The sequence below is a fragment of the Ammospiza caudacuta genome, chromosome 32, assembly GCF_027887145.1.
Source record: "Ammospiza caudacuta isolate bAmmCau1 chromosome 32, bAmmCau1.pri, whole genome shotgun sequence".
Taxonomy (NCBI): Eukaryota; Metazoa; Chordata; class Aves; order Passeriformes; family Passerellidae; genus Ammospiza; species Ammospiza caudacuta.
Genome location: NC_080624.1, coordinates 2,777,457 through 2,804,380, shown reverse-complemented (window position 1 = coordinate 2,804,380; position 26,924 = coordinate 2,777,457). Strand labels below are relative to the sequence as shown.

The 26,924-nt window shown below is 51.1% G+C and overlaps 1 protein-coding gene across 1 annotated transcript; it reads left to right on the top strand.

The window, feature by feature from the left end:
* The first annotated feature begins 136 nt into the window (after window positions 1-136).
* On the top strand, window positions 137-25,202 carry FAM50A (family with sequence similarity 50 member A). The gene is made up of 13 exons (XM_058822396.1): window positions 137-370; window positions 2,234-2,318; window positions 6,624-6,723; window positions 10,259-10,368; window positions 10,983-11,065; window positions 14,639-14,705; window positions 15,698-15,759; window positions 17,786-17,862; window positions 18,350-18,404; window positions 19,160-19,208; window positions 20,261-20,331; window positions 21,146-21,256; window positions 25,061-25,202. The coding sequence occupies exons 1-13, from the start codon at window positions 260-262 to the stop codon at window positions 25,067-25,069; spliced, it is 990 nt and encodes a 329-aa protein (XP_058678379.1). The 5' UTR covers window positions 137-259; the 3' UTR covers window positions 25,070-25,202.
* Window positions 25,203-26,924: the final 1,722 nt, after the last annotated feature.

Sequence of the window (26,924 nt, the reverse complement as noted above, 5' to 3'; positions counted from 1 at the left end):
AACCAATCCTAAAAGAGCCGGTGGGCGTGGCCAACCCTTCCCAACCAATCCCAACCGAGCATGTGGGCGGCGCCATCTTTGCTTGCCCTAACCGTCGCACGGCAGTGACGCACTTCCTGCACCGCCCGCACTTCCGGTTCCGCCCGCACTTCCGGGTTCTCCGCCGGCCGCCGCTCCCGGCGCTTCCAAACCCCAAAAAACCCCAAAAAAATCCCAAAAAAATCCCAAAAATCCCCAAAAATCCCCCGAAAGCCCCAAAATGGCGCAGTACAAGGGCGCGGCCAGCGAGGCGGGCCGGGCGCTGCAGCTGATGAAGAAACGCGAGCGGCAGCGCGAGCACATGGAGCAACTGCGCCTGCGCATCCAGGAGGTGGGGGAGGGGCGGGAAGGGGTCGGGGGGTCCTGGGGGGTTTGGGGGGGGTGGGGGGGGGTCGGGGTTTGGGGGGTCCCGGAGGGGTTTTGGGGGGAATTTGGGGGATTTGGGGAAATTTTGGGGCTTTGGGGGGTCCTGAGGGGCATTTGGGGGTCCCAGGGGGGATTTTGGGGGGTCCTGGGGGGAATTTTGTGGAATTTTGGGGGAAAATTTGGGGGAATTTTGGGGTCCCAGGTGGGATTTTGGGCGTCTTAGGGAGGATTTTAGGGGGTCCCGGGGCGATTTGAGGGAGATTTGGGGGTCCCGAGAGGGATTTTGGGGGAATTTCGGGAGATTTTGGGGGATCTGGGAAGATTTGGGGGCAATTTTGGGCTTAGACATGGAAATTTTGGGGGGAATTTGGGGTTTGGGGGCAATTTTGGGGTCTGGGAGGGACATTTTGGGGGGAATTTGGGGTTTGGGGGGGCAATTTTGGGCTTTGGGGACAATTTTGGGGTTTGGGAGGGAAATTTTGGGGCAATTTTGGGGTTTGGGGGCAATTTTGGGGGGAATTTGGGGTTTTGGGGGCAATTTTGGGGTTTGGGAGGGAAATTTTGGGGGAAATTTGGGTTTTTTGGGGCAATTTTGGGGTTTGGAAGGGACATTTTGGGGCAATTTTGGGTTTTGGGGCAATTTTGGGGTTTGGGAGGGAAATTTTGGGGCAATTTTGGAGTTTGGGGGGAATTTTGGGGTTTTGGGGAAACTTTGGGGTTTGGGAGGGAAATTTTGGGGGGAATTTGGGGTTTTGGGGGCAATTTTGGGGTTTGGCAGGGAAATTTTGGGGTGAATTTGGGGGTTTGGGGGCAATTTTGGGTTTTGGGAGGGAAATTTTGGGACAATTTTGTGGTTTGGGAGGGAAATTTTGGGGGGAATTTTGGGTTTTTGGGGCAATTTTGGGGTTTGGGAGGGAAATTTTGGGGCAATTTTGGGTTTTGGGGGCAATTTTGGGGTTTGGCTGGGAAATTTTGGGGGGAATTTGGGGTTTTGGGGGCAATTTTGGGGTTTGGAAGGGAAATTTTGGGGCAATTTTGGGGTTTTGGGGGCAATTTTGGGGTTTGGAAGGGAAATTTTGGGGCAATTTTGGGGTTTGGGGGGGGAATTTGGGGTTTGGGGGGGCAATTATAGGGTTTGGGGGCAATTTTGGGGTCTGGGAGGGAAATTTTGGGGTTTGGAAGGGACATTTTGGGGAAATTTGGGGTTTGGGGAGCAATTTTGGGGTCTGGGAGGGAAATTTTGGGGGGAATTTGGGGTTTTTGGGGCAATTTTGGGGTTTGGAAGGGACATTTTGGGGCAATTTTGGGGTTTGGCTGGGAAATTTTGGGGGAAATTTGGGGTTTGGGGGCAATTTTAGGCTTTGGGAGGGAAATTTTGGGGGGAATTTGGGGTTTGGGGGCAATTTTGGGGTTTGGGAGGGAAATTTTGGGGGGAATTTTGGGGGCAATTTTGGGGTTCCCGGGGGGTTTTGGGGGGTTTGAAGGAGTTTTGAGGGGTCCTGGGGGAATTTGGGGCTCTTGGGGGGGATTTGGGGCCGTTTTGGGGCTCCCAGGGGAATCTCTGGGATTTTTGGGGGGTCCTGGTGAAGTTTTGGGGGAAAATTTGGGGCTTTGGGGAGATTTGGGGTGTCCTGAGGGGGTTTTGGGGGGAGTTTTGGGGGGTCCTGGAGGGGTGTGGAGGGAATTTGTGGGGATTTGGGGTTCGGGGGGGAATTTTGGGGGGGTTTTGGGGCTCTGGAGGGGATTTGGGGGGGTGTTGGGAGTTTTTGGGGTTTTTTTTGGGTTTTTTGGGGGTTTTTTGGGGTGTCTGAGGCCGCCCCTCCCCCAGGAGAACATCGTGAAGTCCAACATTGATAAGAAATTCTCGGCTCACTACGACGCCGTGGAGGCCGAGCTGAAATCCAGCACCGTGGGTGAGAGGGGGGCCCGAAAGCAGCAGAATGCAGCCCAAAATCTGAGAAAAAACACCCCAAAATCTGAGAAAAAACACCCCAAAATCTGAGGAAAAACACCCCAAAATCTGAGGAAAAACACCCCAAAATCTGAGAAAAAACACCCCAAAATCTGAGAAAAAACACCCCAAAATCTGAGAAAAAATACCCCAAAATCTGAGGAAAAACACCCCAAAATCTGAGGAAAAACACCCCAAAATCTGAGGAAAAACACCCCAAAATCTGAGAAAAAACACCCTAAAATCTGAGAAAAAACACCCCAAAATCTGAGAAAAAATACCCCAAAGTCTGAGAAAAAACACCCCAAAATCTGAGAAAAAATACCCCAAAATCTGAGGAAAAACACCCCAAAATCTGAGAAAAAATACCCCAAAATCTGAGAAAAAACACCCCAAAATCTGAGGAAAAACACCCCAAAATCTGAGAAAAAACACCCCAAAATCTGAGAAAAAACACCCCAAAATCTGAGGAAAAACACCCCAAAATCTGAGAAAAAACACCCCAAAATCTGAGAAAAAACACCCCAAAATCTGAGAAAAAATACCCCAAAATCTGAGGAAAAACACCCCAAAATCTGAGAAAAAACACCCCAAAATCTGAGAAAAAACACCCCAAAATCTGAGAAAAAACACCCCAAAATCTGAGAAAAAATACCCCAAAATCTGAGGAAAAACACCCCAAAATCTGAGAAAAAACACCCCAAAATCTGAGAAAAAACACCCCAAAATCTGAGGAAAAACACCCCAAAATTTGAGGAAAAACACCCTAAAATCTGAGAAAAAATACCCCAAAGTCTGAGCAAAGTCACCCCAAAACCTGAGCAAAATTCATCACAAAATCTGAGGAAAAATTCTCCCCAAAATCTGAGCAAAGTCACCCCAAAATCTGAGCAAAATTAATCACAAAATTCACCCCAAAATCTGACCAAAATTCTTCACAAAATCTGAGCAAAATTCATCACAAAATCTGACCAAAGTCACCCCAAAATTTGAGCAAAGTCACCCCAAAATCTGAGCAAAATCCATCACAAAATCTGAGCAAAATTCATCACAAAATCTGAGCAAAATTCATCACAAAATTCTCCCAAAATTCATCACAAAATCTGACCAAAGTCACCCCAAAATCTGAGCAAAATTCACCCCAAAAATCTGAGCAAAATTCATCAACAAAATCTGCCCAAATCACCCCAAAATCTGCCCAAAATTCATTACAAAATCTGAGCAAAATTCATCACAAAATTCTCCCAAAATCCACCCCAAAATCTGAGCAAAATTCACCCCAAAATCACAGCAAAATCACCCCAAAATCTGAGCAAAATCCATCACAAAATTCACCCCAAAATCTGACCAAAATTCTTCACAAAATCTGAGCAAAATTCATCACAAAATCTGCCCAAATCCTCCCAAGATCTGACCAAAGTCACCCCAAAATCTGAGCAAAATTCATCACAAAATTCTCCCAAAATTCACCCCAAAATCTGAGCAAAGCCACCCCAAAGTCTGACCAAAATCACCCCAAAATCTGAGCAAAATCCACCCCAAAATCTGAGCAAAATTTGTCACAAAATTCACCCCAAAATCTGACCAAAATTCTTCACAAAATCTGAGCAAAGTCACCCCAAAATCTGAGCAAAATTCATCACAAAATCTGAGCAAAATCAGCCCAAAATCTGAGCAAAATTAATCACAAAATTCACCCCAAAATCTGACCTAAATTCTTCACAAAATCTGAGCAAAATTCATCACAAAATATGACCAAAATTCACACCAAAATCTGACCAAAGTCAACCCAAAATTTGAGCAAAGTCACCCCAAAATCTGAGCAAAATTCACCTCAAAATCTGAGGAAAAATTCATCACAAAATCTGCCCAAATTCACCCCAAAATGTGACCAAAATTCTTCACAAAATCTGAGCAAATTCACCCCAAAATCCGAGCAAAATTCATCACAAAATATTCCCAAAATTCATCACAAAATCTGAGCAAAGTCACCCCAAAATCTGAGCAAAATTCATCACAAAATCTTCCCAAATCACCCCAAGATCTGACCAAAGCCACCCCAAAATCTGAGCAAAATCCATCACAAAATCTGAGCAAAGTCACCCCAAAATCTGACCAAAATTCACCCCAAAATCTGAGCAAAGTCACCCCAAAATCTGACCAAAATCCATCACAAAATCTTCCCAAATCACCCCAAGATCTGACCAAAATCACCCCAAAATTCTCCCAAAATCCATCACAAAATTCTCCCCAAACTGACCCCAAGATTTGCCCAAATCACCCCAAAATTTGTCCCCAAATTCCCCCAAAACGGCCCCAAAATTCCGCCTCGAGGGTCGAGGGCACCTCAAGGAGCGTCCCCGGTGTCCCCAGGGGGGGGTGGCACCCAGGGCTGGTGGCACTGTCAGTGTCCCCAGTGGTGTCCCCAATGATGGGGGTGGCACCCAGGGATGTCCCCAGGGATGTCCCCAATGTCCCCGATGTCCCCAGGGATGTCCCCAAGGTGGTGGCACTCAGGGCTGGTGGCACTGTCAGTGTCCCCAGGGTGGTGACAATGCCCCTGATGTCCCCAGTGTCCCCAATGACGTCCCCAGGGTGGTGACAATGTCCCCGATGTCCCCAGGGCTGTCCCCAATGTTGTCCTCAGCAATGGTGGCACTCAGGATGGTGGCACTGTCAGTGTCCCCAATGTCCCCGGGCTGGTGACAATGTCCGTGATGATGGTGACAATGTCCCCAGGGATGTCCCCAATGTCCCAGATGTCCCCAGGGATGTCCCCAAGGTGGTGGCACCCAGGGCTGGTGGCACTGTCGGTGTCCCCAGGGTGGTGACAATGCCCCTGATGTCCCCAGTGTCCCCAATGACATCCCCAAGGTGGTGGCACTCAGGGATGTCCCCAATGACGTCCCCAGGGTGGTGACAATGTCCCCGATGTCCCCAGGGCTGTCCCCAATGTTGTCCTCAGCAATGGTGGCACTCAGGGCTGGTGGCACTGTCAGTGTCCCCAATGTCCCCGGGCTGGTGACAATGTCCGTGATGTCCCCAGTGATGTCCCCAATGTCCCCAATGTCCCCAGGGTGGTGGCACCCAGGGATGTCCCCAATAACGTCCCCAGGGTGGTGACAATGTCCCTGATGTCCCCAGGGCTGTCCCCAATGATGTCCCCAGGGTGGTGGCACTGTCCCAGATGATGTCCCCTGGGTGGTGGCACTCAGGGCTGGTGGCACTGTCAGTGTCCCCAGGGATGTCCCCAGGGTGGTGGCACTGTCCCAGGTTGTGTCCATGGGGTTGGTGACACAAGGGGGGGTGGCACTGTCCCCAGTGTCCTCAGTGTCCCCAGGGTGGTGGCACTGTCACAGATGTCCCCAGTGATGTCCCCATTGATGTCCCCAGGGCTGGTGACCCTCAGTGACATGAAGGCCAAGCAGGAGGCTCAGGGCTGTCCATGGGATGTCCCCAATGTCCCCAATGATGTCCCCAATGTCCCCAATGTCCCCAGGGCAGGTGACTCTCAGTGACATGAAGGCCAAGCAGGAGGCTCAGAGATGGTCAGGGATGTCCCCAGGGTGGTGGCACTGTCCCCAGTGTCCCCATTGATGTCCCCAGGGGTGGTGGCACTGTCACAGATGTCCCCAATGTCCCCATTGATGTCCCCATTGATGTCCCCAGGGCTGGTGACCCTCAGTGACATGAAGGCCAAGCAGGAGGCTCAGGGCTGTCCATGGGATGTCCCCAGTGTCCCCATTGATGTCCCCAGTGATGTCCCCAGGGCTGGTGACCCTCAATGACATGCAGGCCAGGCAGGAGGCTCAGGGATGGTCAGGGCTGTCCTCAAGGTGGTGGCACTGTCACAGATGTCCCCAATGATGTCCCCCCAATGTCCCCAGTGATGTCCCCAGGGCTGGTGACCCTCAGTGACATGAAGGCCAAGCAGGAGGCTCAGGGCTGTCCATGGGATGTCCCCAAGGTGGTGGCACTGTCATTGTCCCCAGGCTGGTGACCCTCAGTGACATGCAGGCCAAGCAGGAGGCTCAGGGCTGTCCCCAGGGTGGTGGCACTGTCACAGATGTCCCCAATGTCCCCAGGCTGGTGACCCTCAATGACATGCAGGCCAAGCAGGAGGCTCAGGGATGGTCAGGGGTGTCCCCAAGGTGGTGGCACTGTCATTGTCCCCAGGCTGGTGACCCTCAGTGACATGAAGGCCAAGCAGGAGGCTCAGGGATGGTCAGGGGTGTCCCCAAGGTGGTGGCACTGTCATTGTCCCCAGGGCTGGTGACCCTCAATGACATGAAGGCCAAGCAGGAGGCGCTGGTCAAGGAGCGCGAGAAGCAGCTGGCCAAGAGAGAGCAGAGCCGGGAGCTGCAGCTGTGAGAGAAACCCCAAAGTGCCCCGAAATCACCCCAAAAATGACCCTGAAATACCCCAAAATAACCCAAATAAACCCCAAAAATGACCCTCAAATACCCCCAAAATAACCCAAATAAACCCCAAAAATGACCCTCAAATACCCCCAAAATAACCCAGAATCACCCCAAAAAATGACCCTAAAATACCCCCAAAATAACCCAAGTAAACCCCAAAAACACGCCAAAAAATGACCCTCAAATACCCCAAAATAACCCAAATAAACCCCAAAAATGACCCTGAAATACCCCCAAAATAACCCAAGTAAACCCCAAAAAATGACCCTCAAATACCTCAAAAATAACCCAGAATAACCCCAAAAATGACCCTCAAATACCCCCAAAATAACCCAAATAAACCCCGAAATCACCCCAAAAAATGACCCTAAAATACCCCGAAAATAACCCAAATAAACCCCAAAATCACCCCAAAAAATGACCCTAAAATGACCCAGAAATAACCCAGAATAACCCCAAAATCACCCCAAAAAATGACCCTAAAATGACCCAAAATCACCCTAAAATGACCCAAAAAATAACACAGAAATAACCTCAAAAGTAGCACCAAAAAAATCCCAAAAATACCCCGAAATAGGCCCCAAAATACCCCAAAAATAACCCCAAAAATAGCCTGAAATAACCCCCAAATGCCCCAAAAATACCCTAAAATAACCCAAAAATCATCCCAAAATCACCCCAAAATCCCCCAAAATCACCCAAAAAAATGACCCTAAAATACCCCAAAAATAACCCCAAAATCACCCAAACAATGACCCTAAAATACCCCAAAATCATCCCAAAAATAACCCCAAAAAATAACCCCAAAATAATCCCAAAAATAACCCTAAAAATACACCAAGATAACCCCAAACCACCCCAAAAAAGACCATAAAAATACCCCAAAATCACCCCAAAAATAACCCAAATTGACCCCAAAAAATAACCCCAAAATCACCTGAAATCACCCAAAAAATGACCCTAAAATACCCCAAAATCACCCAAAAATAACCCCAAAATCACCCAAAAAATGACCCTAAAATACCCCAAAATCATCCCCAAAATCACCCCCAAATAGCCCCAAATCACCCCCAAAGTGACCCAAAAATCACCCCCAAAATGGCCCCAAAATCACCTGAAATCACCCCAAAAATCATCCCCAAAATGGCCCCAAAATCACCTGAAATCTCCCCAAAAAATGACCCTAAAATACCCCCAAATCACCCCAAAATGACCCCAAAGTGACCCAAAAATCACCCCCAAAATGGCCCCAAAATCATCCCAAAAACCCCAAATGACCCAAAACGGCCCCGAACCTCCCAGTCCCTCCCAGTTTGGTCCCAGTTTGGTTTCAAACCCTCCCAGTTCCGTCCCAGTTTGGTCCCAGTTTGATCCCAGTCCCTCCCAGTCCATCCCAGTATATCCCAGTATATCCCAGTTTGATCCCAGTCAATTCCCAGTATATCCCAGTGCCCCCCAGTATATCCCAGTATATCCCAGTTTGTTCCCAGTCCCTCCCAGTCCCTCCCAGTTTGGCTTCAGTCCCCTCCCAGTCCCTCCCAGTGCTCCCAGTTTAGTCCCAGTTTGATCCCAGTTCCCTTCAGTTCCCTCCCAGTTCCCTCCCAGTTTATCCCAGTGCTCCCAGTTTGATCCCAGTCCCTCCCAGTTTGATCCCAGTTTGATCCCAGTCCCTCCCAGTTTGGTCCCAGTTTGGTCCCAGTCCCTCCCAGTTTGATCCCAGTCCCTCCCAGTTTGATCCCAGTTTGATCCCAGTCCCTCCCAGTTTGGTCCCAGTCCCTCCCAGTTTGATCCCAGTTTATCCCAGTCCATCCCAGTTTGATCCCAGTCCCTCCCAGTTTGGTCCCAGTTCCCTCCCTGGGTCGATCCCAGTTTGTTCCCAGTCCCTCCCAGTGCTCCCAGTCCATCCCAGTTTGATCCCAGTCCCTCCCAGTTTGTTCCCAGTCCCTCCCAGTCCATTCCCAGTATATCCCAGTCCATCCCAGTCCCACCCAGTCCATCCCAGTCCCTCCCAGTTCATTCCCAGTTTGATCCCAGTTCGTTCCCAGTGCTCCCAGTTTGGTTTCAGGCTGCTCCCAGTCCATCCCAGTTCATTCCCAGTTTGTTCCCAGTCCATTCCCAGTATATCCCAGTCCCTCCCAGTATATCCCAGTATGTCCCAGTCCATTCCCAGTCCATCCCAGTCCATTCCCAGTCCATTCCCAGTATATCCCAGTATATCCCAGTATATCCCAGTATCCCAGTCCATCCCAGTCCCTCCCAGTATATCCCAGTATCCCAGTCCCTCCCAGTCCCTCCCAGTCCATTCCCAGTATATCCCAGTTTGTTCCCAGTCCCTCCCAGTCCCTCCCAGTATGTCCCAGTATATCCCGGTCTCTCCCAGTATATCCCAGTCCATCCCAGTCCATCCCAGTATATCCCAGTATACCCCAGTCCATTCCCAGTATATCCCAGTCCATCCCAGTCCCTCCCAGTATATCCCAGTCCATCCCAGTCCCTCCCAGTGCTCCCAGTCCCTCCCAGTCCATCCCAGTCCCTCCCAGTATATCCCAGTATACCCCAGTCCATTCCCAGTATATCCCAGTCCATCCCAGTCCCTCCCAGTATATCCCAGTCCATCCCAGTCCATTCCCAGTCCCTCCCAGTCCCTCCCGGTATATCCCAGTATGTCCCAGTCTATCCCAGTATATCCCAGTCCATCCCAGTTTATCCCAGTCCCTCCCAGTATACCCCAGTATATCCCAGTATATTCCAGTCCATTCCCAGTCCCTCCCAGTATATCCCAGTATACCCCAGTATACCCCAGTATACCCCAGTATATCCCAGTATACCCCAGTATATCCCAGTATATCCCAGTCCCCCCAGTCCCTCCCAGTCCATCCCAGTCCATCCCAGTCAATCCCAGTATATCCCAGTATACCCCAGTATATCCCAGTCCATCCCAGTCCATTCCCAGTCCCTCCCAGTATACCCCAGTCTATCCCAGTCCCTCCCAGTCCCTCCCAGTATACCCCAGTCCATCCCAGTCCCTCCCAGTCCATCCCAGTACACCCCAGTCCATCCCAGTCCATTCCCAGTCCCTCCCAGTCCCTCCCAGTACACCCCAGTCCCTCCCAGTACACCCCAGTCCATCCCAGTACACCCCAGTCCCTCCCAGTCCCTCCCAGTCCCTCCCAGTCCCTCCCAGTACACCCCAGTCCCTCCCAGTCCATCCCAGTCCATTCCCAGTCCCTCCCAGTCCCTCCCAGTACACCCCAGTCCATCCCAGTACACCCCAGTCCATCCCAGTATACCCCAGTACATCCCAGTCCCTCCCAGTACACCCCAGTCCCTCCCAGTCCATCCCAGTCCCTCCCAGTCCCTCCCAGTCCATCCCAGTCCCTCCCAGTATACCCCAGTCCCTCCCAGTCCATTCCCAGTCCCTCCCAGTCCCTCCCAGTCCCTCCCAGTCCCTCCCAGTATGTCCCCCTCCCCCTCCGCGCAGGCAGCTGGAGCGGCAGCGGGAGCGGCAGCGCCGTCGGGAGGCTCAGCGCAAGATCAGCTCGCTCAGCTTCAGCCTGGGCAGCGACGAGGACGAGGAGCAGGGGGAGGAAGGTCGGCACCGGAGAGCTCCATAGGGAATTGGGATTGGGGGCATTTGGGGGAATTTTGGGGATTTTTTGGGGATTTTTTGCGTTTTTCTCGGAGCTTTTTTTGGACTTTTACCGAATTTTTTGGGATTTTTTTTTCAGATTTTTTTTCGGGTTTTGTTTTGGTTTTGGGGGGGACTTTTTAATTTTTTGATTTCTTTTTGGGGGTGGATTTATTAGGATTTTTTTTTTGCAATTTTTTTTAAATTTTTTTCCTGCTTTTTTTGGGATTTTTAAAAGAATTTTTGGGGCAATTTTGGGGATTTTTTTGGGATTTTTTGGGGTCTTTTTTGGGAGATTTTTTGGAATTCTTTTAAATATTTTAAGGGTTTTTTTTTATTTTTTTAAGAATTTTTGGGGGAATTTTGGGGATTTTTTCGAGATTTTTTTTTACTTTTCTTTTGAGATTTTTGGGGATTTTTGTTGACGTTTTTCGGACATTTGGGGATTTTTTGGGGGGAAATTTTGCCAATTTCTTAGGAATTTTTTTACCGTTTTCTCTGATTTTTGGGGGGGTTCCCAGGATGAAATTCGGGGTTTTTGGGGGATCCCCATTTCTGATCCCCCCTTTCCCCCCAGCCCCCGAGGAGGCCCCAAAAAAGCGAAAATTGGGCAAAAACCCCGACGTGGACACGAGCTTCCTGCCCGACAGGGACAGAGAGGTCCGGGGGAACTGGGGGGTCCTGGGGAGAATTTGGGGGGTCCTGGGGGGGTTTGGGGGTCCTGGGGGGATTTTGGGGGGTCCTGGGGAGAATTTGGGGGGTCCTGGGGGGATTTGGGGGGTCCTGGGGAGAATTTGGGGGGTCCTGGGGGGGTTTTAGGGAGGATTTGGGGGGTCCTGGGGGGATTTGGGGGGGATTTTGGGGGGTCCTGGGGGGGATTTTGGGAGATCTTTGAGGATTTGTGGGGGTTTTGGGGGGATTTTGGGGGGTCCTGGGGGTGTTTGGGGGTCCTGGGGGAATTTGGGGGGGTCCTGGGGGGGATTTTGGGAGATTTTTGAGGATTTTGGGGGGTCCTGGGGGGGTTTGGGGGTCCTGGGGGGGTTTTAGGGAGGATTTGGGGGTCCTGGGGGGGTTTTGGGGGGGTTTTGGGGGGGTCCTGGGGGATTTTGGGGGGTCCTGGGGAGAATTTTGGGGGTTCCTGTGGGGGTTTTAGAGAGGATTTGGGGGGTCCTGGGGGGATTTTGGGGGGTCCTGGGGGGGTTTGGGGGGGATTTGGGGGGTCCTGGGGGAGATTTTTGGGAGATTTTTGAGGATTTGGGGGATTTTGGGGGGGATTTGGGGGGTCCTGGGGGGATTTTGGGAGGTTTTTGAGGATTTGTGGGGGTTTTGGGGGGTCCTGGGGAGAATTTTGGGGGTTCCTGTGGGGGTTTTAGGGAGGATTTGGGGGGTCCTGGGGGGATTTTGGGGGGTCCTGGGGGATTTTGGGGGGTCCTGGGGGGGTTTTGGGGGTCCTGGGGGGATTTGGGGGGGATTTGGGGGGTCCTGGGGGGGATTTTGGGAGATTTTTGAGGATTTGGGGGGGTCCTGGGGGGGATTTTGGGGGGTCCTGGGGGGGATTTTGGGAGATTTTTGAGGATTTGGGGGATCCTGGGGGGATTTTGGGGGGTCCTGGGGGGGGGTTTGGGGAGATTTTTGAGGATTTGGGGGGAAATTATTTGGGGGAAATTTTTGGGGGTTCCTGTGGGGGAATTTGGGGGGTCCTGGGGGGGATTTTGGGGGGGTCCTGGGGGGGTTTTGGGAGGATTTGGGGGTCCTGGGGGCATTTTGGGGGTGCTGGGGGGGTTTTGGGGGGTCCTGGGGGGATTTGGGGGATCCTGGGGGGGATTTTGGGGTCCTGGGTGGCGGTTGGGGGGATTTGGGGGGGATTTGAGGGGTCCTGGGGGGATTTTGGGGAGATTTTTGAGGATTTGGGGGAAATTTTTGGGGGTTCCTGTGGGGGATTTGGGGGATTTTGGGGGTGTTGGGGGGAATTTGGGGGATCCTGGGGGGGATTTTGGGGGGTCCTGGGGGGTTTTGGGGGGATTTGGGGGGGTCCTGGGGGGGATTTTTGGGAGATTTTTGAGGATTTGGGGGAATTTTTGGGGATTCCTGTGGGGGATTTGGGGGCATTTGGAAAAAATTGGGGGTTCTGAGTGGATTTGGGGGGGGATTTGGGGGATCCTGGGGGGTTTTGGGAGGATTTGGGGGTCTTGGGGGGGATTTGGGGGGTCCTGGGGGGGATTTGGGGGGTTTGGGGCAATTTTGGAAAAATTTGGGGGAAATTTAAGGGGGTTTGGGGGGGGGTTTTTAGGAGATTTTTGAGGATTTGTGGGGGTTTTGGGGGGTCCTGGGGGAATTTTGGGGGGGTCCTGGGGGGGATTTGGGGGGTCCTGGGGGAACTTTGGAAAAATTTGGGGGAATTTTAAGGGGGTTTTGGGGGGGATTTTTGGGAGATTTTTAAGGATTTGAGGGGAATTTTGGGGGGTCCTGGGGGAATTTGGGGGGTCCTGGGGGGATTTTGGGGGATTTCAGAAAAATTTGGGGGAAATTTAAGGGGGTTTTGGGGGGGATTTTTGGGAGATTTTTGAGGATTTGGGGGAAATTTTGGGGGTTCCTGTGGGGGTTTTTGGGGGTTTTGGGGGCATTTGGGAGATTTTGGGGGGTCCTGGGGGGATTTTGGGGGGTTTGGGGCAATTCTGGAAAAAATTTGGGGGAAATTTAAGGGGGTTTGGGGGGGATTTTTGGGAGATTTTTAAGGATTTGAGGGGAATTTTGGGGGTTCCTGTGGGGGATTTGGGAGGATTTGGGGGTCCTGGGGGGATTTTGGGGGGTCCTGGGGGGGATTTTTGGGAGATTTTTGAGGATTTGGGGGGAATTTGGGGGGTCCTGGGGGGATTTGGGGGGGTTTGGGGGAATTTTGGAAAAATTTTGGGGCTCCTGAGTGAATTTGAGGGGGATTTTTGGGAGATTTTTGAGGATTTGGGGGGTCCTGGGGGGGATTTTGGGGGGGTCCTGCAGGAATTTTTGGGAGATTTTTGAGGATCTGGGCTGATTTTTGGGGTGATTTTTGTGTGGATTTGGGGCTGATTTTGGGGTGATTTTGGGTAATTTTTGGGGTGAATTTTGGGGTTCCCAGGTGATTTTCAGAGTGGATTTCGGGGTGATTTTTGGGGTGATTTTTGGGGTTCCAGGATGATTTCTCAGGTGGATTTTTGGGGTGGTTTTGGGTGATTTTTGGGGTGGATTTTTGGGGGTTCCCGGGTGATTTTTGGGGTCATTTTGGGGGTGATTTGTGGGGTTCCCAGGTGATTTTTAGGGGTGATTTCGGGGTGGTTTTTTTGGGGCTGATTTTTGGGGGGATTTGGGGCTGATTTTAAGGGAAATTTTGGGGTGGATTTGGGGGTGATTTTTGGGGTGAGTTTGGGGTGACACTGGATTGAATTTTGGGATTTTTCGGGTGGACTTTGTGGTTTTGGGGTGATTTTGGGGGCGATTTTTGAGGTTTTTGGGGTGCATTTTTGCCGTGACGTTGAGGCGATTTTTGGGGTGATTTTGGGCTGATTTTTGGGTGGATTTGGGGCTGATTTTGGGTAATTTTTGGGGTGAATTTTGGGGCTCCCAGGTGATTTTCAGAGTGGATTTCGGGGTGATTTTTGGGGTGATTTTTGGGGTTCCAGGATGATTTCTCAGGTGGATTTTTGGGGTGGTTTTGGGTGATTTTTGGGTGGATTTTTGGGGGTTCCCGGGTGATTTTTGAGGTGATTTTTGGGATGATTTCTTGTGGTTTTGGGATGATTTTCGGGGCAGATTTTTGGGGTTTCTGGCTGATTTTGGGGTCCCTGGGGAGGTTTTGGGTGGGGTTTGGGGGTTTTGGGGTCTCAGCTGGGGTTTGGGGAGGTTTGGGGGGGATTTTGGTTCGATCTGGGATATTTTGGGGTGTTTTGAGATATTTTGGATAATTTCAGGTAATTTTGGGGTTGTTTTTTTGGCCTGGCTTTGATTATTTGGGGTATTTTGGGATATTTTGTGCATTTTTTTGGGTTATTTGGGACATTTCGGGCTGGTTTGGGGTTATTTTGCCTGGATTTTTTGGTGTTATTTTGATTTGTTATTGGGATATTTGAGGTCATTTCGGGGTTGGTTTGGGTTATTTTGGGATATTTTTGGGTGTTTTGGGACATTTTTTGGTTTTTTTAAATTATTTTGGGATTTTTCCCGTTGATTTTGTTGATTTTTGCTGATTTTGTGCCCCAGGAGGAGGAGAATCGGCTGCGGGAGGAGCTCAGGCAGGAGTGGGAGGCCAAACAGGAGAAAATCAAAAGTGAGAAAATCTGGGAAATTTTGGGGATTTTTGGGGAAAATTGGGGAAATTTGGGGATTTCAGGGAAAATTTGGGGATTTTTGGGAGGAATTTGGGAGATTTGGGGGGAAATTCGGATAATTTTGGGTGATTTTTAGGGCGATTTTGGGGCGCTTTAGGGTCAATTTTGGGATGATTTTGGGGCAGTTTTTGGGGTCAATTTTGGGATGATTTTGGGCGATTTTTTGGTGATTTTTAGGGCGATTTTGGGGCGTTTTAGGGTCAATTTTGGGATGATTTTGGGCAATTTTTGGGGTGATTTTGGGGCAGTTTTGGGGTCAATTTTGGGATGATTTTGGGCGATTTTTGGGTGATTTTTGGGGTGATTTTGGGGCAGTTTTTGGGTCCATTTTGGGGTGGTTTTGGGGCATTTTGGGGGCAGATTTGAGGTGATTTTTGGGTGATTTTTAGGGTAGTTTGGGGGGAATTTTGGGGCACTTTAGGGTCAATTTTGGGATGATTTTGGGTGATTTTTGGGGTGATTTTGGGGCAGTTTTTGGGTCCATTTTGGGATGATTTTTAGGTGATTTTTGGGTGATTTTTGGGGTGATTTTGGGGCAGTTTTTGGGTCCATTTTAGGGTGGTTTTGGGGCATTTTGGGGGCAGATTTGGGGTGGTTTGGGGTAATTTTTGGGGTGATTTTGGGGTAATTTTGGCATCATTTTTGGGGTGATTTTTAGGGTGATTTTGGGGCATTTTAGGGTCAATTTTGGGGTGGTTTTGGGGCCAATTTTGGGATGATTTTGGGTGATTTTTGGGGTGATTTTGGGGCAGTTTGGGGATGGTTTTTACGGTGATTTTGGGGTGATTTTTGGGGTGATTTTGGGGCAGTTTTGGGATGGTTTTAGGGTGATTTTTGAGTTGATTTTTGGGGTGATTTTGGGGTGATTTTGGGGCAGTTTTGGGATGGTTTTTTAGGGTGATTTTGGGGTGATTTTTGCTGTCCCCCCCAGATGAGGAGATCGAGATCACCTTCAGTTACTGGGACGGCTCCGGGCACCGGCGCACCGTCAAGGTGGGGGAGGGGCTCGGGGGCGTTTTGGGGGGAAATTTGGGGATTTTGGGGGTCCCAGGAGGAATTTGGGGGATTTTGGGGGGATTCTGTTGGGATTTTTAGGGGTTTGGGGGGAATTTTGGAGGGATTGGGGGATTTTTGGGTCATTTTTGGGGTGATTTGGGGCTCCCGGGTGATTTTTTGGGGTTCCCAGATGAGTGTTGGGGCTCCCAGGTGATTTTTGGGGTGATTTTGGGGGATTTTTAGGGAATTTGGGGTTCCCAGTTGGGTTTGGGGGCTCCCAGGTGATTTTTGGGGTGATTTTGCTGTGATTTTTGAGGTGATTTTTGGGGTTCCGGGGTGATTTTTGGGTGGATTTTGGGGTGAGTTTTGAGGTTTTGGGGTGAATTTTTGAGGTGGTTTTTTTTTGGTAATTTTTGGGGTTATTTTTTTGGGGGTGATTTTGGGACGATTTTTGGGGTTCCTGGATGGTTTTTTGGGTCATTCTGGGTGATTTTTGGGGGGATTTTTTGGGTGCCCAGGTGATTTTTGGGGTGGATTTTGGGGTGAGTTTTGGGTGATTTTTTGGATTGGATTTTTGGTTGATTTTGGGGTGATTTTTATGGGGATTTTTGGGGTTTTTTGGGTAATTTTTGGGGTCCCCCTGCTGAGATGTAGGAGACAAACACAGTGCAGCAGCTCCTGGGTGATTTTGTGGTGATTTCTGGGGCTCCTGGGTGATTTTGGGGTGGATTTTGGGGCGTTTTTGGGGTGATTTTCAGCATTCCCAGGTGATTTTTGGGTAATTTGGGGGGGGGATTTTAGGTTGATTTTTGGGTTTTTTTGGGGGGAATTTTTTGGTGATTTTGGGCGATTTTTGGGGTTTTGGGGAAGATTTGGAGGTGATTGTTTGGGATGATTTTTGCAGGTTTTTGGGCTGATTTTTGGGGTGATTTTTGGAGCTCCCAGGTTATTTTGGGGGTAATTTTGGGGTGGATTTTTGTGGTTTTGGGGTGATTTTGGGGGCGATTTTTGAGGTTTTTGGGGTGAATTTTTGCTGTGACATTGAGGCAATTTTTGGGCTGATTTTGGGGTGATTTGGGGCTGATTTTTGAGTGGATTTGGGGCTGATTTTGGGGTAATTTTGGTTAATTTTTGGGGTGATTTTGAGCTGATTTTTGGGTGGATTTGGGGCTGATTTTGGGGTGATTTTGGGTGATTTTTGGGGTGATTTTTGGGGTTCCAGGATGATTTTTCAGGTGGATTTTTGGGGTGGTTTTGGGTGATTTTTGGGTGGATTTTTGGGGGTTCCCGGGTGATTTTTGGGGTCATTTTGGGGGTGATTTGTGGGGTTCCCAGGTGATTTTTAGGGGTGGATTTGGGGGTGATTTTTGGGGTGAGTTTGGGGTGATATTGGATTGAATTCTGGGATTTTTGGGGTGATTTTTGTGGTGAATTTGAGATAATTTCTGGGGGTTCCCGGGTGATTTTTGGGGTCATTTTGGGGGTGATTTGTGGGGTTCCCAGGTGATTTTTAGGGGTGATGTCGGGGTGGTTTTTTGGGGCTGATTTTTGGGGGGATTTGGGGTGATTTTTGGGGAAGCTTTGGGTTGATTTTGGGGTGGATTTGGGGGTGGTTTTTGGGGTGAGTTTGGGGTGATATTGGATTGAATTTTGGGATTTTTGGGGTGATTTTTGTGGTGAATTTGAGATAATTTTTGAGGGGTTCCTGGATGATTTTGGGGGTATCGATTGAGGTGTTTTTTTGGGGTTCCCAGGTGATTTTTGAGATGATTTTTTTGGGATTATTTTGGTTGATTTTTGGGATGATTCCTTGTGGTTTCGGGATGATTTTCGGGGCAGATTTTTTGGGTTTCTGGCTGATTTTGGGTGTGGATTTTGGCGTTATTTTGGGGTGATTTTGGGGGTTCTTTAGGGTGGATTTTGGGGTGATTTTGGGGTTGATTTAGGGTGGATTTTGGGGTGATTTTGGGGGTTCTTTAGGGTGGGTTTTGGGGTGATTTTGGCCGATTTTGGGGTCCCTCAGATGAAGAAGGGGAACACGATGCAGCAGTTCCTGCAGAAAGCTCTGGAGATTCTGCGCAAGGATTTCAGTGAGCTCCGGTGAGGGGGGGCCGGGGGCGTTTTGGGGAGGTTTTGGGGGGTCCCAGGTGGGATTTGAGGGACTTTGGGGAGTTCTTGAGTGGATTTGGGGGGGTCCCAATTGGGATTTGGGGGGTCCTGGGAGGTCCCAGTTGGGATTTGGGGGGTCTGGGGGGGGGTTTGGGGGGTCCTGGGAGGTCCCAGGTGGAATTTGGGGGGTCCTGGGCAGGATTTGGGGGATTTTTGGGGCGTCTCCCAGGGCTGGGGAGGGTCCTCGGGGGGATTTGGGGGGTCCCTGTGGGATTTGGGGGGTTTGGGGAGGGTCTAAGGGGGTTTCCAGGTGGTTTTGGTGTTTTTTGGGGTATTTTGGGATGTGTCGGGGTTGTTTTGCAGCGGTTTTGCCGATTTTGGGGTCTCTGGGGGTATTTTTGGGGTTATTTCGGGGTTATTTTTGGTGCATTTTGGGGCGTTTCTGTTGGTTTTGGGGTCCCTGATGGGTTTCCCGCAGCTCGGCGGGGGTGGAGCAGCTCATGTACATCAAGGAGGATCTGATCATCCCCCACGTGAGAGAGCCCCGCCCCCAGCCAGCCCATGGCCCCGCCCCCAGCCCATGGCCCCGCCCCCAGCCAGCCCATGGCCCCGCCCCCAGCCCATGGCCCTGCCCCCAGCCCATGGCCCCGCCCCCAGCCCCGATCACCCCCACGTGAGAGCCCCGCCCCCAGCCCATGGCCCCGCCCCCGATCATCCCCTATGTGAGAGCCCCGCCCCCACCCAGCCCATGGCCCCGCCCCCACCGCGCATCATCCCCCACGTGAGAGCCCCGCCCCCATCCCATGGCCCCGCCCCCACCCCGTGGCCCCGCCCCCATCCCCAAATATCCCTCACGTGAGAGCCCCGCCCCCACGCAGCCCATGGCCCCGCCCCCAGCCCACATCATCCCCTGTGAGAGCCCCGCCCCCATCCCTCGGCCCCGCCCCCAGCCCGTGGCCCCGTCCCCACCCTCTGATCATCCCCCACGTGAGAGCCCCGCCCCCAACCACCCCATGGCCCCGCCCCCAGCTCATGGCCCCGCCCCCATCCCTGACCATCCCCCACGTGAGAGCCCCACCCCCGATCACACTGAGCCCCTCCCCCACCCCTACAGCCCCTCCCCCACCCCCTGAGCCCTTTTCCTTCCATTTAAGCCCCTCCCCATTCCCTAAGCCCCTCCCCCACCCTCAGAGCTCCTCCCCCTCCCTTTAAGCCCCTCCCCCAATCCTTTGGCCCCTCCCCCCCTCAGGCCCCGCCCCCCTGACCCCCCCGTGCCCCTCCCCCGCAGCACCACAGCTTCTACGACTTCATCGTCACCAAGGCCCGCGGGAAGAGCGGTGAGTGACGTCATCACCGGGGGCGTGACGTCATCAACACTGGGGGTGGAATGTCATTAACGGGGCTGTGACGTCACTGAGGGGGGATGTGACGTCATTGATTTGGCTGCGATGTCACAGGGATGGAGCGTGACATCATCAATGGGGCTTTGATGTCATCAGTTGGGGCGGTGACGTCATCATTGTGGGCTGTGACATCATCATTGTGGGCTGTGACAGTGCCACTGCAGCTGTGACGTCAGTAATGGGGCTGTGACATCACTGTTGGGGCTGTGATGTCATCAGTTGGGATGGTGACGTCATCATTAGGAGCGTGATGTCTTCAGTGGTGGCTGTGACGTCATCACTGGGGAGCGTGACGCAATCGCTGGGGATGTGATGTCACTTCGGGGCCTGTGATGTCATTGCTAGGATGTGATGTCATTGTTGGTGTGTGATGTCATCAGCGTAGGAGTTTTGACATCATTATTGGGGCTGTGACGTCATCATTGGAGGGTGACAGTGATTGTTGGAGGCTGCAGTGTCAGAACCGGGGGCTGTGACGTCATCATTGGCTCTGACGTCGCCATTTGTAGGTTGTGACGTCATCGTGGCTGTGATGTCATCATCACGGCTCCCTCGCCATAATTGAGGGCTATGACGTCATTGTCAGGGGTTTGACATCGTAATTGAGGGCTGTGACGTCATCCTTGGTGCAGTGACATCACGGGTTATAACATCATTGGGGCTGTGACGTCATAGTGGGGGGCTATGATGTCATCAGGGTGGGGAAGGCTATGACATCATCCTCATGGGGCGGCCCGATGCTCTGTGAGTGGGCTGTGACGTCACGGGGGCTACGACGACGTCGAGGGGGGGGTGGGGCTGTGATGTCACCGGGGCTGTGACGTCATCGTGGGCGGCCGTGACATCACCCGCGCGGTGGAGGCCATGACGTCATCACGGGAGCCGTGACACTGTAACGCGAGGCCGTGACGTCACTGCGGAGGAAAGCCGTGACGTCACGGTGGGCGCGTCTGTGACGTCACGGTGACGTCACGGCCCCGCCCCAGGCCCGCTGTTCAACTTCGACGTGCACGAGGACGTGCGGCTGCTCAGCGACGCCACCGTGGAGAAGGACGAGGTAACGCCGACCCGGTGACGTCATCGCCCCGCCCCCCCTTGGTGACGTCATCGCTGCCGGTGACGTCACTCCGGGGCAATGACGTCACTGCCGCGGCACTGATGTCGCTCTCATTTATTACATCACTCCTCGGTCGATGACATCACTCCTCGATCACATCGCATCCTCCCTTGATGACGTCACTCTTTCATTGATGACGTCGCTGTCCAATTGATGACATCAATGACATCACTCCTAATTAATGGCCTTACCCAACTGATTACATCATCCTGAAATTGATGACATCACTCCCAACCGATGACATCACCCTGACCTATGACCTGAACCCCCAATCTATGACATCATTCCCCCATGACATCACCGCCTACCGATATCAACCCATCGATGACATCACATCTGACCAATGACATCACCCTGATGACATCACCCCAAATTGATGACATCACCCCAAATTGATGACATCACCCCAAATTGATGACATCACCAATTGATGACATCACCTCCTGCCAATTACATAAATCCCCCATCAATGACATCACATCTGACCAATGACATCACCCTGATGTCATCACCCCCAATTGATGACGTTGCCCCCAATTGATGACATCACCCCAAATTGATGACATCACCCCAAAATGATGACATCACCCCAAATTGATGACATCACCAATTGATGACATCACCTCCTACCAATGACGTAAATCCCCAATCGATGACATCGCATCCGACCAATGACATCCCCCCCAATCGATGACATCGCCCCTGCCGGTGACATTGCCCCGCCCCCCTCGATGACGTCACGGTGACGTCACAGTCGCACGCCGGGAAGGTCGTGCTGCGCTCGTGGTACGAGAAGAACAAACACATCTTCCCTGCCAGCCGCTGGGAGCCCTTCGACCCCGAGAAACGCTGGGACAAGTACACGGTCAGGGACCCAAACCTGCCTGAAATCACCCCAAAAATACCCCCAAAATGTCCTAAAAATATCCCAAAAATATCCCCAAAATATCCCTGAATTATCCCGAAAATATCCTTAAAATATCCCAAAAAATACCCCAAAATATTCCTAAAAAATCCCCTTCGACCCCGAGAAACGCTGGGACAAGCACACGGTGAGGGACCCAAAACTGCCTGAAATCACCCCAAAAATATCCCAAAATGTCCCAAAAATATCCTCAAAATGTCCTTAAATTATCTCTAAAATATCCCTGAAATATCCAAAAATAACCCCAAAATGTCCCTTCGACCCCGAGAAACGCTGGGACAAGTACACGGTCATGGGAGCCCCAAAACTGCCTGAAATCACCCCTAAAATAATCCCAAAATGTCCTGAAATTATCTATAAAATATCCTTAAAATTTCCCAAAAAATACCCCAAAATATTTCTAAAAAATCCCCTTCGACCCCGAGAAACGCTGGGACAAGCACACGGTGAGGGACCCAAAACTGCCTGAAATCACCCCAAAAATAATCCCAAAAATATCCCCAAAATATCCCTGAATTATCCCTAAAATATCCTTAAAATATCCCCAAAAATACCACAAAATATTCCTAAAAAATCCCCTTCGACCCCGAGAAACGCTGGGACAAGCACACGGTGAGGGGAGCCCCAAAACCATCTCAATTCACCCCAAAAATAACCCCAAAATATCCCTAAAATGTCCTTAAATTATCCTTAAAATATCCCTAAATTATCCCTGAAATATCCAAAAAAAACCCCAAAATGTCCCTTCGATCCCGAGAAACGCTGGGACAAGCACACGGTGAGGGGAGCCCCAAAATCATCTCAATTCACCCCAAAAATAATCCCAAAATATCCCAAAAATATCCCCAAAATATCCCTGAATTATCCCTAAAATATCCTTAAAATATTCCAAAAAATACCCCAAAATGTTCCTAAAAAATCCCCTGAGACCCCGAAAACGCTGGGACAAGCACACGGTCAGGGGAGACCCAGAATCACCTCAAAAATATCAATGAAATCACCCCAAAATCACCCCAAAATATCCACAAAAATACCCCCAAAATATCCCAAATATTCCTTGAAATATCCCCTAAAACCACCCCAAAATATCCACAAAAATATCCTTAAAATATCCCCAAATTATCCCAAAAATATCTGTAAAATATCCTTAAAATAATCCAAAATATCCCTAAAATATCCAAAAATATCCTCAAAATAACCCCAAAAATTGTCTTAAAATGTCTTTGGATTAACCCTGAAATACCCACAAATTATCCTGGAAATGTCCTTAGAATATCCCTAAAATATCAATCAAAATAACCCAAAATAATCCCAAATATCCCCAAAAAAAACTTTAAAAATCCTCCCAAAAAACCCCAAATACCCCTAAAATATCCCCAAAATAATCCTAAAAATATCCTGAAAATATCCCTGAAATATCCTTTAAAAATCCCAAATATTCCCCAAAATATCCTTAAAACATTCCCCCAAAAAACCCCAAATACCCCTAAAATATCCCCCAAATAATCCCAAAAATATCCTGAAAATATCCTGAAATTATCCTCTAAATAATCCTTAAAAAATCCCAAATATTCCCCAAAATATCCTTAAACATCCCCCCAAAATCTCCTTTAAATATCCCCTAAAAACCCCAAATACCCCTCAAATATCCCCAAAAATATCCTGAAAATATCCTCTAAATAATCCTTAAATAATCCCAAATATTCCCCAAAATATCCTTAAAAAATTTCCCCAAAAAAACCCCCAAAATATCCTTTAAATATCCCCTAAAAAAAACTCCAAATACCCCTAAAATATCCCCCAAATAATCCCAAAAATATCCTGAAAATATCCCTGAAATATCCTTAAAAAATCCCAAATATCCCCCAAAATATCCTTAAAAAATCCTCCCAAAAAACCCCAAAAACTCCTAAAATATTCCCAAAATAATCCAAAAAATATCCTGAAAATATCCCTGAAATAATCCTTAAAAAATCCAAAATATCCCCCAAAATATCCTTAAAAAATCCTCCCAAAAACCCCCAAAATATCCTTTAAATATCCCCTAAAAAACCCAAATACTCGTGAAATATCCCCCAAAATAATCCCAAAAATATCCTGAAAAAATCCCTGAAATATCCTCCAAATAATCCTTAAAAAATCCCAAATATCCCCCAAAATATCCTTAAAAAATCCTCCCAAAAAACCCCAAATACCCCTCAAATATCCCCAAAATAATCCAAAAAATATCCTGAAAATATCCCTGAAATAATCCTTAAAAAATCCCAAATATCCCCCAAAATATCCTTAAAAAATCCTCCCAAAATCCCCCAAAACTCCTAAAATATTCCCAAAACAATCCCAAAAATATCCTGAAAATATCCCTGAAATATCCTTAAAAAATCCAAAATATCCCCCAAAATATCCTTAAAAAATCCTCCCAAAAACCCCCAAAATATCCTTTAAATATCCCCTAAAAAACCCAAATACCCCTGAAATATCCCCAAAACAATCCCAAAAATATCCTGAAAATATCCCTGAAATATCCTTAAAAAATCCCAAATATCCTCCAAAATATCCTTAAAAAATCCACCCAGAAAACCCCAAATACCCCTAAAATATCCCCCAAATAATCCTAAAAATATCCTGAAAATATCCTGAAATTATCCTCTGAATAATCCGTAAAAAATCCCAAATATTCCCCAAAATATCCTTAAACATCCCCCCAAAATCTCCTTTAAATATCCCCTAAAAACCCCAAATGCCCCTCAAATATCCCCAAAATTCCCCCAAATGTTCCTAAAAAAAACCAAAATTCTCCAAACTCACCCGAAATAATCCCAAATAATCCCCAAAATGCCCCAAAATGCCCCAAATTCCCCCCCAAATTCCCCCCAAAATGTCCCAAACCCCCCCAAAATCCCCCCAAATCCCCCCCAAAATGTCCCAAATGCCCCAAAATGCCCCAAATCCCCCCCAAAAAACCCCAAAAATGCCCCAAATTGCCCCCAAAATGCCCCAAATGTCCCAAAATGCCCCAAAATGCCCCAAATCCCCCCCTAAATGCCCCAAATGCCCCCAAAGTGCCCCAAATCCCCCCCCAAATCCCCCCCTGGGAGCCCAAAGTGGAGGAGCCCGGGGGGAGGGGCTGGAGGGGGCGGGGCTGGGACTGGGGGAGGGGCCAGAGGTGGGGGAGGGGGAGGGGCCAGAGGTGGGGGAGGGGGAGGGGCCAGAGGTGGGGGAGGGGTTATTGGGGTCAGGGCGAAATGGGGGAGGGGCCAAAAGTGGGGGAGGGGCTGTGGGGGTAAGAGTGCGTGGGTGGGGGAGGGGCCAAAAGTGGGGGAGGGGCTTCAAATGGAGGAGGGGCCAACAGTGGGGGAGGGGCAGAAAGGGAGGAGGGGCCAAAAGGGGAAGGGGAGAACAATGGGGAAGGGTCCAAGTGGGGGAGGGGCAGAGTGGGGGCGGGGAAAACAATGGGGGAGGGGCAAAGAATGGGGAGGGGCCAAAAGTGGGGGAGGGGCAAAGAATGGGAGGAGCCTCAAGGGGGCGGAGCAGGGAATGGGGGAGGGGCCAAAAGTGTTGGAGGGGCAGGATGGGGGAGGGGCAAAGAGGAGGAGCTGTGGGTGGGGGAGGGGATGTGGGAGGGGGAGGGGCTTTGACAGGGGAGGGGCCATGGGGGGAGGGGCAGAAGTGGTTGAGGAGCCCTGGGGGGAGGGGCTCTGTGTGTGGGCGTGGCCTCCTCTGACCCCTCCCCTCCCCCCCCAGATCCGCTGATGCCGAAGGAGCCCCCGGGACCCCCCCCATGGGTGGGGGAGGGGCTGTGCCCGCCCCGCCCCTCCCCCCTCTGTGTGCCCCTCCCCCCATCCCCGCGTCCCCTCCCCCACCTCAATAAAATCCAAACCTGAGACTGAGGGGGAGGGGCTTAAAGGGGGAGGGGCTTAAAGGGGGAGGAGCAAAGAGTGGGGGAGGGGCAAAGCATGGGGGAGGGGCCGTGTCAAAGTGGGGGAGGGGCAAAATGGGAGGGGCTTAAGGGGGAGGGGCTGTGAGTATGGGAGGGGTGACAAGCGGGGGAGGGGCCACGGGAGGGGGCGTGGCCTCACTTCCCCTCTCCCCGCCCCAATCAAACCAAACCGAGGCCACGTTGGGGTGGGGGAGGGGTGACGAAAAGGGGGCGTGGCCTCATTTTCCCGGCCCCTCCCCCACCAGTAAAGCCAAACTTGGGCCGCGTTGGGGGTGGGGGAGGGGCCATGAGAGAAGGGCGTGGCCTCTTTTTCCTCCTCCCCCTCCCCCCCAATCCAACCAACCCGCGGCCATTTATGGGTGGGGGAGGGGCCATGAGTGTGGGCGTGGCCTCATCTCATCCCCCCCAATCAAACCAAGCTGAGGCCGTTACTCGGTGGGGGAGGGGCTGTGAGTGGGCGTGGCCTCATTTTCCCCCTCCCCCGCCCCAAGAAACCGAAACCGAGGCTCTTTGATGGGTGGGGGAGGGGTTTTATTCCAATGGGGGAGGGGCTTTACTCCGATGTGGGCGGGGCAGAGTTGGCGGCCATGTTGTGGGCGGGGTCTGGGCCCTGCAGCCCCTCCCCCGGCCCGAAGCTCTCGATGGTTTCCAGCACCAAGCCCAGGAGCTCCAGGAACGAGGAGGCCCCGCCCCGGAGCGAGCGGGCACAGGGCGCCTCCCATTGGCTGGGGGAAGAGAGGGGCGGGGTTAGACACAGACACGCCCCCTCACGCACTGACCCCGCCCCCATTGCTCCCCGGGCCTCCCATTGGCTGAGGGGAGAGAGGGGCGGGGTTACACACAGACACGCCCCCTCACACACTGACCCCGCCCCCATTGCTCCCTGGGCCTCCCATTGGCTGAGGGGAGAGAGAGGACAGGGTTAGAGAAAGACACGCCCCCTTTTAATATAACCATTGGCCCCGCCCCCCAATGCCCCCAGGGGTTCCCACTGGCTGAGAGGGAAAAGGGGCGGGGTTAGAAAGAGACACGCCCCCTTTTAATATTACCCATCCCCCTCAATAACCATTGGCCCCGCCCCCAATGCCCCCAGGGGTTCCCACTGGCTGAGAGGAGAAAGGGGCGGGGTTAGAAAGAGACACGCCCCCTTTTACAGCAACCCATCCCCCCAATAACCATTGGCCCCGCCCACAATGCTCCCAGGGCCTCCCATTCGCTGAGTGGGAAAGGGCGGAGTCAGTAATGGACACGCCCCCTGTAACCATTGGCCCCGCCCCCATTGATCGCAGGGTTTCCCATTGGCGGAGGGGAGAAAGGAGGCGGGGTCAGACACGGACACGCCCCCTTCACAGTAACCCATCCCCCATCACCACTGATCCCGCCCCCAACGCTCCCAGGGCTTCCCATTGGCTGAGGGAGAGAGGGGCAGGGTCAGACATGGACACGCCCCCTTTTCCTGTAAGGGGAAAGGGGGCGGGGCCAGAGATGAACACGCCCCCACACCTCCCCCACTGAGCCCCCAGTCCCTCCCAGTTTGGTCCCAGTCCCTCCCAGTTTGGTCCCAGTGTTCCCAGTTTGGTCCCAGTTCAATCCCAGTTTGATCCCAGTTCCCTCCCAGTTTGATCCCAGTTCCCTCCCAGTTTGATCCCAGTCCCTCCCAGTTTGATC